Source organism: Phascolarctos cinereus, unplaced genomic scaffold, assembly GCF_003287225.1.
Source record: "Phascolarctos cinereus isolate Bilbo 61053 unplaced genomic scaffold, phaCin_HiC Scaffold_9;HRSCAF=440, whole genome shotgun sequence".
Taxonomy (NCBI): Eukaryota; Metazoa; Chordata; class Mammalia; order Diprotodontia; family Phascolarctidae; genus Phascolarctos; species Phascolarctos cinereus.
The window spans coordinates 45,392,034-45,404,904 of record NW_027556402.1 but is presented as its reverse complement, the minus strand read 5'-3'; the positions used below and the strand labels follow the sequence as shown (position 1 = coordinate 45,404,904).

The 12,871-nt window shown below is 37.5% G+C and overlaps 1 protein-coding gene across 1 annotated transcript in view; it reads right to left on the bottom strand.

Annotated features, from left to right (window-relative positions):
* GSTCD (glutathione S-transferase C-terminal domain containing) overlaps positions 1 to 12,871 on the bottom strand; it is a 183,973-nt gene that overhangs the window by 159,230 nt on the left and 11,872 nt on the right. Inside the window, exons 2-3 of the mRNA XM_020974741.2 lie at positions 12,163 to 12,604; positions 6,096 to 6,548 (exon numbers count right to left, since the gene is read on the bottom strand). Of these exons, the coding sequence (XP_020830400.1) occupies positions 6,096 to 6,548; positions 12,163 to 12,604 (895 nt within the window). The remainder of the gene's footprint in view (positions 1 to 6,095; positions 6,549 to 12,162; positions 12,605 to 12,871) is intronic.

The window sequence follows — 12,871 nt, the reverse complement described above, 5'->3', positions numbered from 1 at the left end:
CTGAGGGCCCTAGTCATGGGTTGGGAGTAGAGAGAAGTGCCAAAGTTGGGGCCTGGACAAAGCTCACAAGGACCTGAAGCCTGGACACCGTTTCCCACATCCTGGGCAAAGAACTTATTATAATAAAAAGCTGCTAAAAATAAAACAAAACAAAATAAAAAAGAAAATGAGTAAGCAAAGGAGAAAGAACCCAACCATAGACAGCTACGATGGAGATAGAGAAGATCTGGACTTATATTCAGAGGAAGACAGTAAAGTGAAAACAGCCACTCTTACTACAAAGCACAATGTCAAATGGCCACGAATCCAAAAAAAGTTCTTGAAAGATCTTAAAAAGGATTTCAAAAATCCTTTTTTTTTTCAAAATAAGAGAGACTGAGAAAAAAATTACAAAAAAAAGAGCAATCCACGAAAATTATGAAAAGAAAGTCAACCAACTGGGAAAAAAGATCCAAAATCTTAAGAAATAAAACAATTCCTTGAAAACTAGAATTGGGCAAGGGGAAGTGAATGTTGTTATAAGACAACGAGAAATAATAAAATGAAAAAACAGAAGACAATGTGAAATATCTCATTGAGAAAACAACTGATCCAGAAGACAACATAAAAATTATTGGACTACCTGAAAGTTACAATTAAAAAAAATTGATACAATATTACAAGAAATAATTAAAGAAAGTTGCCCTGAAGTTCTAGAACAAGATAATAAAATAGAAAAAAAAAGTCTACGATCACCACCTGCAAGAGAATCCAAGATGAAAATCTACAGAAATATCACCGCCAAGTTTCAAAGCTCTCAGGTTAAGAAGTGCAAGCAACAAGAAAAAAACAATTCAAATACTGTGGAGCCAAAATCAGAATTACACAAGACCTAGCAGCTGCTACACTAAAAGACCCTAAGTCTTGGAACACTATGTTTCAAAGAACAAAACAGTTGTGGTTGCAGCCAAAAATAACTTAACCAGCAAAGTTTCATATAATCTTGAATGAAAAATAATGGACATTTAATGAAAGACTCTCAGGTATTGGTGACAAAAAGACCAGAACTTAATGGAAAAATTGACATCCATAAGAAATATAAGGTAAACATTAAAGACCAATTACAAGGTCAAATTGTTTACTTCTTATTCATGGAAATGTTATCAGTATTCTTAAGACTGTCAACAGTATCTCCTTAGTTGGAAAGAAAGGTTGAGGCTGAGCTGATTATGATGGGTTGATTCTAAAAAAAAATTGGACAAGTAAAAAGGAGCAATTACCTCATACAAACAATGTGTCAGAACAACTGATAGAGAGGAAGGAGGCTGAGGTGAAGGGCTGATAACATCTGGGTTAAAGAGGGAATAACACATCTAGAATGGTAAAAAAAGTCTTCTAAATTTATAAAGAAATAAGACGGTGATGGAGGGAGGGGATTTCAGAAGAGTGTGGAGACTAAGATTTAGGAGGATAAGGGAGGGACTCTTAGAGGGTTGGGCAGAATATGGAATAGAAAGGTAAGGGGAAAAGATAAGGGTGAGAGTCTTTAAAAGAGTATAGATGAAGGAGATAGTGGTCAGAAGTAAACTAGCGGAGAGACAGGATAAAAAGAGAGGCTGAGAATAGTGAGGAAAAATAGTATGGAAGGAAATATACAAATAGTAATTATAATTTTAAATGTGAATGGGATAAACTCACCCATAAAACAGAAATGGATAGCAGAATGGATTAAAAATCAGAATCTGACAATATGTTGCTTACAAGAAACACATTTTTTAAAAAACGAGAGACACACAATAAGTTAAAATAAAGGGCTGGAGTACAATTTATTATGCTTCAGCCAATACAAAAAAAGCAGGGGTAGCAATCATGATCTCAGACAAAATTAAAGCTAAAATAGATTTAATTAAAAGAGATAAACACAAACTACATTGTGATGAAAGATACCACAAACAATGAAACAATATTAATACTAAATCTATATGCACCAAATACTACAGCATCTAAATTTTTAAAAGAAAAGCTAAATGAATTACAGGTAGAAATAGATAGTAGTACTATAATAATGAAGGATTTTATTTTCTCTCAGAACTAGATAAATCTAACCAAAAAATAAATAAGAAAGAAGTCAAAGAAGTGAATAGAATTTTAGATAAGCTAGATATGTGACCACATAGTAAGGCATAAAAATTTCATAGCTAAAATCAGAAAAGCAGAAATATGAAATGCTTCCTTTTCAGACCACAATGCAATAAAAATTATATTTAATGGAAACACAGGGAAAAAAAAACTAACTGGAGACTAAACAATCTAATCTTAAAGTATGAGTGGGTTAAAGAACAAATCATAGAAATAATAATTTCATTAAAGAGAATGACAATAATGAGACAACATATCAAAACCTATGGGATATAGCAAAAGTAGTAATCAGAGGAGAATTTATATCTCAAAGTGCTTACATCAATAAAATAGCGAAAGAGCAGACATATGAATTGGGTATACAATTAAAAAAACTAGAAAAATAACAAATTAAAAATCCCCTATTAAACACGAAACTGGAAATCCTAAAAATTAAAGGTGAAATTAAAAAAAATTGAATGTAAGAAAACCACTGAACTAATTAATAATAATAATAATAATATATAATAAATAAATAAATAATGAAACTAGGTATTATGAAAAAAACAATAAAACAGATAAATTAATGGTTAGTGTAATTAAGAAAACTGAAAGAAAACCAAATCACTGGTATTAAAAATGAAAAGGATGAATATACCAGCAATGAAGATGAAATCAAAGCAATTTTAAGGAGTTATTTGCCCAATTATATGCCAATAAATTCAACAATTTAATTGAAATGAAAGAATATTTACAAAAATATAAATGCCTAGATTAGCAGAAAAAGAAACAGAATATCTAAGTAAACCTATTTTAGAAAAAGAAATTAAACAGGCCATAAATAAAGTTTCCTAAGAAAAAAGCACCAGGACCAGATGGACTTACAAGTGAATTCTATCAAACATTTAAAGCCAAATTCCAATATTAAATAAGTTCTCTGGAATAACAGGCAAAGAAAGGGTCCTATCAAACTCCTTTTATGAAGCAAATGTGATACTGATACCTAAAGCCAGGAAGAGTAGAAACAGAGAAAGAAAATTATAGACCAATTTCATTAATGAATATGGATGCAAAAATCCTAAATAAAATACTAGCTAAAAGACTGCAACAACATATTACAAAGATTATACAATTATGACCAAATGAGGTTTATACCAGGAATGCAAGGATGGTTTAACATAAGGAAAACTATTAATGCAATTGATTATATCAACAATAAAAGTAACAAAAATCATATGATTATATCAATAGCTTAAAAAAAGCATTTGATAAAGTACAAAACACTTGAAAGTTTAAGTATAAACGGACTTTTCCTTAAATTGATAAGACACATTTACCTAAAACCATCAGCAAACATTATTTGAAATAGAAATAAGCTAGAAGCCGTCCCAGTAAGATTAGGTGTGAAATAAGGATGCCCATTGTCATCAATATTATTCAATATTGTATTGGAAATCCTAACAATAGCAATAAGAGAAGAAAAAGAAATAGAAGGAATTAGAAAGGGCAATGAGGTAATAAAACTATCTCTTTGGCAGATGATATGATGATACACTTGGAAAATCCTAAAGACTCAACTAAAAAATTAATAGAAATAATAATTTTAGCAAAGTAGCAGGATATAAAGTAAATCCACATAATTCATCAGCATTCCTATATATCACCAATAGGATCCTGCAGGAATAGACAGCTAGAGATACTCCATTTAAAATTGCTCTAGACAGTATAAAATACCTGTATAAAATATCCATATAAAATACCTGTATAAAATACACCTGCAAAACAAACCCAGGAACTATATAAACAGAATCATTTTTATACAAATAAAATAAGATTTAAATCGAGAAATATTAATTGTCCATGGGTAGGCAGGTCCAATATAATTAAAATGACAATTTTTCCTAAATTAATCTATATATGCAATGCCATCCCAATTAAATTGCCAAAAATTTATTTTACTGAATAAGAAAAAATAATAACAAAATTCATTTGGAAGAACAAAAGGTCAAGAATATCAAAGGAATTAATGAAAAAAATGTAAAGGAAGGAAGTTTAGCACTACCAGATCTTAAACTAATAAAGCAGTAATTACCAAACCTATCTGGTACTGGCTAAGAAATTGAAAGATAGATTAGAGTAGACATATAATTTACAGCATCTAATGAATATAGTAACCTAGTGTTTGACAAGTGTAAAGACAAGTTTTCAGGACAACAATTCCTTATTTGGTAAAAATTTGGAAAGCTAAAAAGAAGCCTGGCAGAAAGTGGGAGTAGAATAATATCTTGCACTATTTACCACGATAAGGTCAAAATGGATACATGATCTACATATAAAGGTAGATATCACAAAGAAATTTAGAAGAACACAGAACATATTACATATCAGATTTATGGAGAGGTCAACAATTTATGAACAAAAGATATAGAGCATTGTGAGGTGTAAAATGGATAATTTTGATTACAATAAGTTAAAAAGCTTTTGTACAAATAAAACCAATGCAGTCAAGATCAGAAGGAAAGAAAAAAAAACTAGGCAAAAAAATTTTAGATCAGATAAAGGTCTCATATCTGAAACATATAAAGAACTTTGTAAAATCTGTAAGAATACAAGTCAATCCCCAACTGACAAATGGTCACAGGATATGAACAGGCAGGTTTCCGATGAAGAAATCAAAATAATGTATAGTCACATGAAAAAACACTCTAAACCATTATTGATTAGAGAAATGCAAATTAAAACAACTTTGAGATTATCATTTTACAACGGTAAGATTGGCTAAAATGACAGAAGGGGAAAGCAACAAATGTTGGAGAGCATGTGGAAAAATTGGGACCTTAATTCATTTTTGGTGGATCTGTGAGCTGATCCAACCATTCTAGAGAGAGATCTAGAATTATGAGCAAAGAGTTATTAAACTACCTATACCTATGACCCAGCAATACCACTGTTAAGTCTGTTTCCCAATATGATTAAGTAAAAAGTAAAAGAACCTACATGTTCTAAAATATTTATAGCAGTTTTCTTTGTGGTGGCAAAGAACTGGAAATTGTGGGGATGCCTGTCAATTGAGGAATAGTTAAACAAGTTGTAGTATATGTTCATGAAGAAATACTACTCTGCTATGGATAAATGATGAGCTTGATGATTTTAGAAAAACATGGAAAAACTTGCACAAAATAATGAATAGCAAAATGAGCAGAACCAAGAGAACACCGTATACAGTAACAGCAGTATTGTTTTAAGAACTATTTTGAGCAACCTAGTCATTCTATTATAAATACCCAAATTAACTACAAAGGTCCTGTGAAGATGCTATCTGAATCCAGAGAAAGAAGTAATATATGTACACATATACATGCATATACATATATGTGTGTGTGTAGATATATATCTATAGATAGATAGATAGATAGATAGATAGATAGATAGATAGATAGATAGACAGATAGATAGATAGAGATAGAGATAGATATAAAAAAGTGTCTAATGGTAGCCATCTCTGAGGGGGAGGGAAAAAACAAAAAGAAAGTTACATGATAACTTGTAATAGCAAGCTACACATAACAGATCTCTAGTTTCAGGTATAATCATCTTTTTTTTAAATTCTACTTTGTTATGGAAACACTTTTTTATTTCTTAAGTTCAGAATAAAAAAAAGTTTTTAAATTTCTTAAGACTAGACAGTTTACCAGCTATTTATTATAATAACTGATTCTGTAAATTTTTTATTCATTTTTAAGAACAATTAAGATAACTATTAATTCCTTTGGTGCCTTTTTGTATTTTACAATTTTATCAGATGATTCCCGAGAAAATGTCATTATCCCCAATCCCATGCATATTCAACATCCTGAGAAACAAAAGTGCTTTGTTTTCACCAGGTACCAGGTAACCCTTTGTGGGCTTTGTACCATTCATTATATCATTTAAATTAAATAAATTTTCTGTACCTTTCCCAACTCTACAGAACACAGGCTTGTCAAATGTTGCCTTACCAGAAACTGATGGATACAGGGCAAAAGGACTAGATCAGCAAGGGTGAAATAGAGCCCTTCTGCAAAGAGGTGGTCCAGAGGTGGCAGATCCGAGGTTTGCATTTTCCTGATGTGCACGGGTTCCCGAGTGGTCTCGGCAGGAGCTTCCTGGACTCTGAGCCTGGATAATGCCACCCTGAATTCTAGGTTTTCTGTGGGAGGCTCGGCACTTTCTCCAAGTGCTTCTCGGTGCCCAGAGCCAGGACTCAGCCTAGGTACTTCCGCCTCCTGCTGCTGCTTCAGCTTTTGCCTACGGATTTTGTCATCATTGTGCACTCTCACAGGCTCCCTGAGCTTCTTCTCCAGCTGCAGCATTTCCTCTGGGACAGGTGACTGGGGCTCGGGAGGCTCACTTAGAAACCTCTCCACAGCCAGAGGGATGCTGAGCTCGCAGAGTCTGGTCCACTGGCTCACCTGTAAAAGAAATTAGATGATGATAGGACCATGAGATGAATCTTTACTGGTAACAGAATGAGATCTGCACAGAATTTTAAAGAGTGGCAAAGACTCATACCCCATAGTTCCGCACACATCCTGCATTCCTAAAGCATGAGGCCATTAGAAAGCAACAGATGAAAGACTTTGCCTACATGAGTTCCTGCCTCTCTCCAGATTCTTTAAAATGGGAGTCACTCCACATTCAGTTTTTACTGATCACCATTAACAATATCCACAGAAGAGATCTTAGAACTATCCAAAATTTTTTAAAAAATTGTTAAAAAACATCTGTTAATGACCAAATGCCTAAAGCCTCAAGGAAAAAACAATCCCAACCCAGGTAATTGGCCACCATTTGCACAGAAACACTACAGGGCAGGAATTAACCCATTTTCTATAACTCTTTAAATATGGAGTAAACCAGAAGTATAGAATACATAAACATGTAGGTATACACACACACACACACATATTTATACATATACATGTATATATACCTACATATACACACACACACGTATGTTATAGTTATGAGAAAGCTAGATGGCTCAGAGAATAGTGTTGGACTCGAAGACCTGAGTTCAAATCCAGTCTCAAACACTTACTACATAATGGTGAGCAAGTTACCTAACCTTTCTCAGCCTCAGTTTCCTCATCTGTAAAATGGGGATAACAATAGCAACCTACTCCCCAGGGTTGTTGTGAGGCTCAAATGAGGTAATGTGTAAAGTACTTTGTAAGCCTTAAACTACTGTAAAAATGCTAGCTAGCTATTATTACACAGCAGCACAGCACAGTGGATAGTATAACGGACTTGGAGTCAGGAAGACCTGGGTCCAAATCCTGTCTCTTATATTTACAAGGTGCACGACACCAGACAAGCCACTTAACCTCTCTTAGTCGCACTTTCCTTATCTGTAAAGTGGTGATAATAATACCTGTTATTACCTAACTCAAAGGACTGTTGTGAGTCTACAATGAGAAATATAAATGAAGAGCTTTGCAAAGTGCAAAGCACTTATATAATTATCAATGAAACCACAAGCATTTACAAACAGAGGTGCCAATGAGTGAGAATACAAAGACAAAAATGACAGACTCCCTGCCCACAAGAAGCTTGTATTCTATGAGAAGAGACATGCTATATGGGGTGCAGGGTGTGTTCAGGGAAGACTAGCACTTCTGTTGTGAGGGCTGCCGAGCCTTTTTCAGGGCTGCTCTCCACCTTTGGTGTCCACTTGATCCACCTAACTCTCACCTGTGGCTCCAAGAAGCTGCAGCAGGCATCGTGGTCACACCCCATTGAACCCTTCTGGCAGATGGGCTAACCCAGGTTGAGGGTAACCAAAGGGTCTCAACCTTTTGGTGAGTGAGGGAGGTGTCTACCCCAAGCATATGAAGACTTCTCCTGTGGAATGGGTGGATGAGAACAATTTGTTCCAAGGGCCATGAAGGCAGGTGCTGTGGAGCTTGGTTAAACATCGAAGATGCCAAAGTCATCCACTGCATCCCAACCCATCACCAGTTATCTTAACTGTCCTGCCACTGGACTGAGACAACTCTGGAAGAGAGAGTGAGGCTGAAAACTTCATGGAACTCTGCCTCACTTAAATTCGATTTATGCACAAATCAAAAGACATAATCTATACCATTTTACCATTTTTAACCTATCTCAAAGTCGTGGCAACAGGCAAGTTACGAAGCAGCAGATGCGGATACACAGGAAGCTGTAGTCACAACCCTGCATATAGGCAGCCCAGACCATAGGGTCATCTTCCCACTGGAAGCAGCAGTGGGATTCAGAAGTCCCCTGGGTCTCTAAGCAACCTTTTAAGGACCTCACTGCTCACATCCTGGTATGAAGAAGCGGCTAGACAAGGTGCCCTAAAAATTGGCCAAATTACCCAACCCTGGCCTGTTTACCACCCTGCAGTTGAAACACCAAAAAACATACAAAAATTTCTGCAAAGATGATTCCACTTTACCAATGGCACATGGAATGTGCATTATGGACATTATTACGTCTTATGGACTTATGGACAACATGAAATCCAGCAGACCTAAAAGATGAACAATTCTTGTTGCAAGAGATCTCAGCAGGTATCATATCCAAATAGCAGCTATTTATAATATCTGCCTTGTTTCACTCAAGGCTGGCAAGTGAAGGCCAGTTTACTGAAGTCAGAGCAGGATACATGTTTTTCTGGATCGGCCATAGTGAAGGGAAATGCCATGAAGCTGGTGTAGGTTTTGCAATCAAAACCAATGTAGTCAAGAAGCTTGTATGCCTACCAAAAGGAGTGAATGACAGGCTCATGAATGCAATTGCCACTTCCAGGAAAGTACCATGCCACCATCATCAATGCCTATGCTCCCAAATATGATGGACCCTGATGAGGTCAAAGAAAAATTTTATGGAGATCTGGAGATCTCATCATCAATGGGCCAAAAGAGGACAAGCCTATAATTCTGGATGACTTTAATGCAAGAGTAGGCAGACTACTAGACGTGGCAAGGAGTCCCAGGGAGGAATGGAGTGGTCACCTGCCACTGAATACTTGTGCATCTCATACCTTCTCATCACTAACACTGTCTTCCACTTACTTAAATGTAATAAAATTTCATGGATGCAGCCTCACCGAAAACATTGACATTTAATACACTAATAAGAGAAGAGATAGATAGGATGTGAGAGTGATGAAGGCGATGTGTGGTGCAGAGTGCTGGACTGATGCTCTCCAAGCTCAATATTCACACCCAACAAAAGTGGCACCAAGGCAAGATGCCTACCAGAAGACTCAATGTCACAAATCAGAGCACTTCTCTGAGCAGAAACAATTCGTTGCTAACTTGGACGGAAAGCTGAGCCAGCACACACCTGGCAACAATGGAGCAGAAAGACTGGGCAGCTTTCACAGACTTGGTATACAACACTGCATTTACTCATCTAGGTCAGAACACTCTCAAACATAGAGATCGGTCTGACCAAAATGATACAGAAATTCAGAATCTGCTAAATGAAAAACGAGAACTCCACAGGGTTTACCAGCAGGATAGTTCATCCATCTCTGAGAAGGCAGCATTTAACTTCATCAAAAGTAAAGTACAAGTGAAGCTTAGAGAGCAGCAGGATGCTTGGCTCAGTAAGAAGGCAAATGAAAATCAGTTTTACACTGATAGTAACAACTCAAAGCATTTTTATGATGCCCTGAAAGTTATCATGGGCCAAAGACCTACGGTGCATCTCAACTACTTAGTCCTGATAGAACCACATTGATTAGTAATAAAGACATGATCCTGGAGAGATGGGCTGACCACTTCCATAGTGTTCTCAACAGACCATCATCAATCAATGCTGATGCCACTGACCATTTACTTCAGGTTGGAGTCACTCCTTCTCTAGTCAAATTTCCAACTGAAGAAGATGTTTTGAAAGCCATTAGGATTCCTCTCCTGTGCCAAAGCACCTGGTGTTGATTCCATTCCAACTGAGATTTACGAGGTGGAGGGTCCATTGCTCATACAAAAGCTGACTGAAATTTTTCAGGTTATATGGCAAGAGGAGGTTATCCCCCTGGAGTCCAAGGACGTCTCCATTGTCCATCTCTATAAAGGTAAAGGAAATAGATTGTCCTGCGGCAATCACAGGGGTGTCTGTCTCTTAGTCAATACTGGCAAGATTCTTGCCAGAGTCCTCCTTAATAGGTTAATCCTTCACCTGGAAGGTGGCCATCTACCTGAGAGCCAGTATGGGTTTGGAAAGAGCCAAGGAATGGTCAATACGGTGTTTGCTGCCCGACAACTCCAGCAGAAATGCCAGGAACAGAACAGGTCTATACACAACATTCACTGATCTGACCAAGGCCTTTGATACTGTCAGTCATGAGGGCTTATGGAAGATTATGTCAAAACTTGGTTGCCCAGAGAAGTTCATCAGTATTATATGTCAAGTTTATGACAATTTTATGACAGCTTGCTTATCTGGGGTTCTGGACAAAGAATGATGCTCTCGAACTTTCCCAGTCACCAATGGAGTGAAGCAAGGCTGTGTGCTTATTCCCATGCTTTTTAGCACGTTGTTTCCAGCCATGTTGTCAGACACCTTCGATGAGTATGAACACAGCATCAAGGTCAGCTACTGCACTGATGGTAAATTATTTAACTTGAAAAGGCCACAAACCAGGACTAAAATGGAGGGAGAGTTGGTACACAATTTTTTGTTTGCAGGTGACTGTGCACTCAATGCAGCCTTGGAAACCGAGGTGCAACAAAGCATGGATCGATTCTCTGCTGCTTGTGCTAATTTCGGCCTAACAGTTAACATGAGGAAACACACGTGCTCCACCAGCCAGCACTACATCATCCGAACATGGAACCACTGGTTACAGCAAATGGAGAAGTTCTGAATGCTATGGACAAGTTCACTTGGCTTGGTAGTATACTTTCCAGGGATGTACACGTTGATAATGAGGTTAACGTACGCATTGCCACAGCAAGCTCAGTGTTTGGGAGGCTCCGAAGGAAAGTGTGGGAGAGAAGAGTTATTAGACTGACTACCAACATGAAGGTCTACAGAGCCACTGTGCTGACCTCATTGTTATATGCCTGTGAAACCCGGACAGTACACCAGCACTACGCCAGGAAACTGAATCACTTCCATGTGAATTATCTTAGGAAGATTCTGAAGATCACCTAGCAAGGTAAGGTACTGGACACTGAGGTCCTTTCTTGAATTAAACCGCCAAGCATTCAAACTACTGCAGAGAGCGCAACTCCTATGGGCTGTCCACACTGTTCAAATGCCAAATGCATATTTGCCTAAAAGACTATTTTCCAGAGGACCCACAGAAGGCAAACACTCACACAGTGGTCAGAAGAAGCCATACGAGGACACTCTCAAGGTCTCTCTAAATTACTTTGGAATTGATTGCATGACATGGGAGTCGCTGGCTAAGGACCCACTTCAGCACGGCATAACCACATCAAAGCAGGTGCTATGCTCTATGAGCAAAGAACTGAAGAAGCAGCTCAAAAGAAATGCAAGATGAAGAAATTCAGAGAATCTACCCCAAATGTTCACATGGACTGTTCGTGCCTGACCTGTAGTAGAGCACTTCCAGCTCATATTCATCTGATCAGCCATAACACAGTGATATCATTTTGGTCCTCTTCAAGACCAAAGGACAGCAAGCAACCAACCAACTATACTGCATACCACGTGACAGATCCAACTACAGATCAGGTGGATACATGGGCATTTAAGGATGGGGTGTCGGTGGGGAGAGATCCAGAATAGCTTCATTTAGGAGACAGTGCTTAAGCAGATCACTGAAGGAAGCCAGGGACCTTAGGAGCAGAGCTGAGGAAGGAGAGCATTCTAGGCCAAGTGGAAAAATGGGAGATGAACTGTTGTATCTGAGGAACAGCAAGAAGGCCAGTTTTTGGCCGACTGCATAATACAGGGAAAGTCATTCATGACAAAGCTAGAAAAGTAAGCTGGGACCAGGTTGTCAAGGGGTTCATTTGGTGGTATGAATACAGACTTTATTTTTAAGTAACAGTAGAAGAAAACAATAAATTACGTACTCACTTCAGCACAAGCTTTTAAACAGGTCTTCTTAAAACCTAGCAGTTCCAAAACTTCCTTCTTCGATGTATCTGATTCATATGTTTTCTGTATTATGTGTCTTAATGCGACAGAGAGTCCCGCCCGACAGAAATTATCAGCTTTCTTTACTACCACCGGTAAACAGCAACTCTGAACCATTACTGGCAGCTCCTGCCTTGAGATGATCCGAACTTCTAGATCCTGGGGAAGTACAGTTTGTAAAAGAGTGACATCTGCATTCTCTTTGCTGGAGACTAAGAAAACTCTGAATTCTTTGCAGTCACAGTAAGACAAGAGAAACAAGGTTATAGATGTATGCAGGGGGAAGATACAATTCTCCACCTGATGAGAAAATTCCAAATACAGCTGTTCTTCTGCGAAACTTTTCCCACTGCCTTTCATTTTCCTTCCTGAACTGGACCATCTGAAAAGGAAATTAAAGTAATTAAAGTAAGCCTCAGGACACAAAAATTTAAGGGTAAAAGTATAGACATCTTTTTTTAAAAGCTTACTCCAAAAACACGTGGGAAGGAACTCATTGGACAGACAAGCTTTCCTATTGTCTTGCTAGGGCCCAGACCTCCACACCATGCTCAAATATCAAGTCCCTCCCCAGCTTCCAGTTCCTCTTATATGTTGTCTTCTCCTATTAGAATGTAAGAGCAGTGAGGGAGGTGGGAGAAGGCAAGGT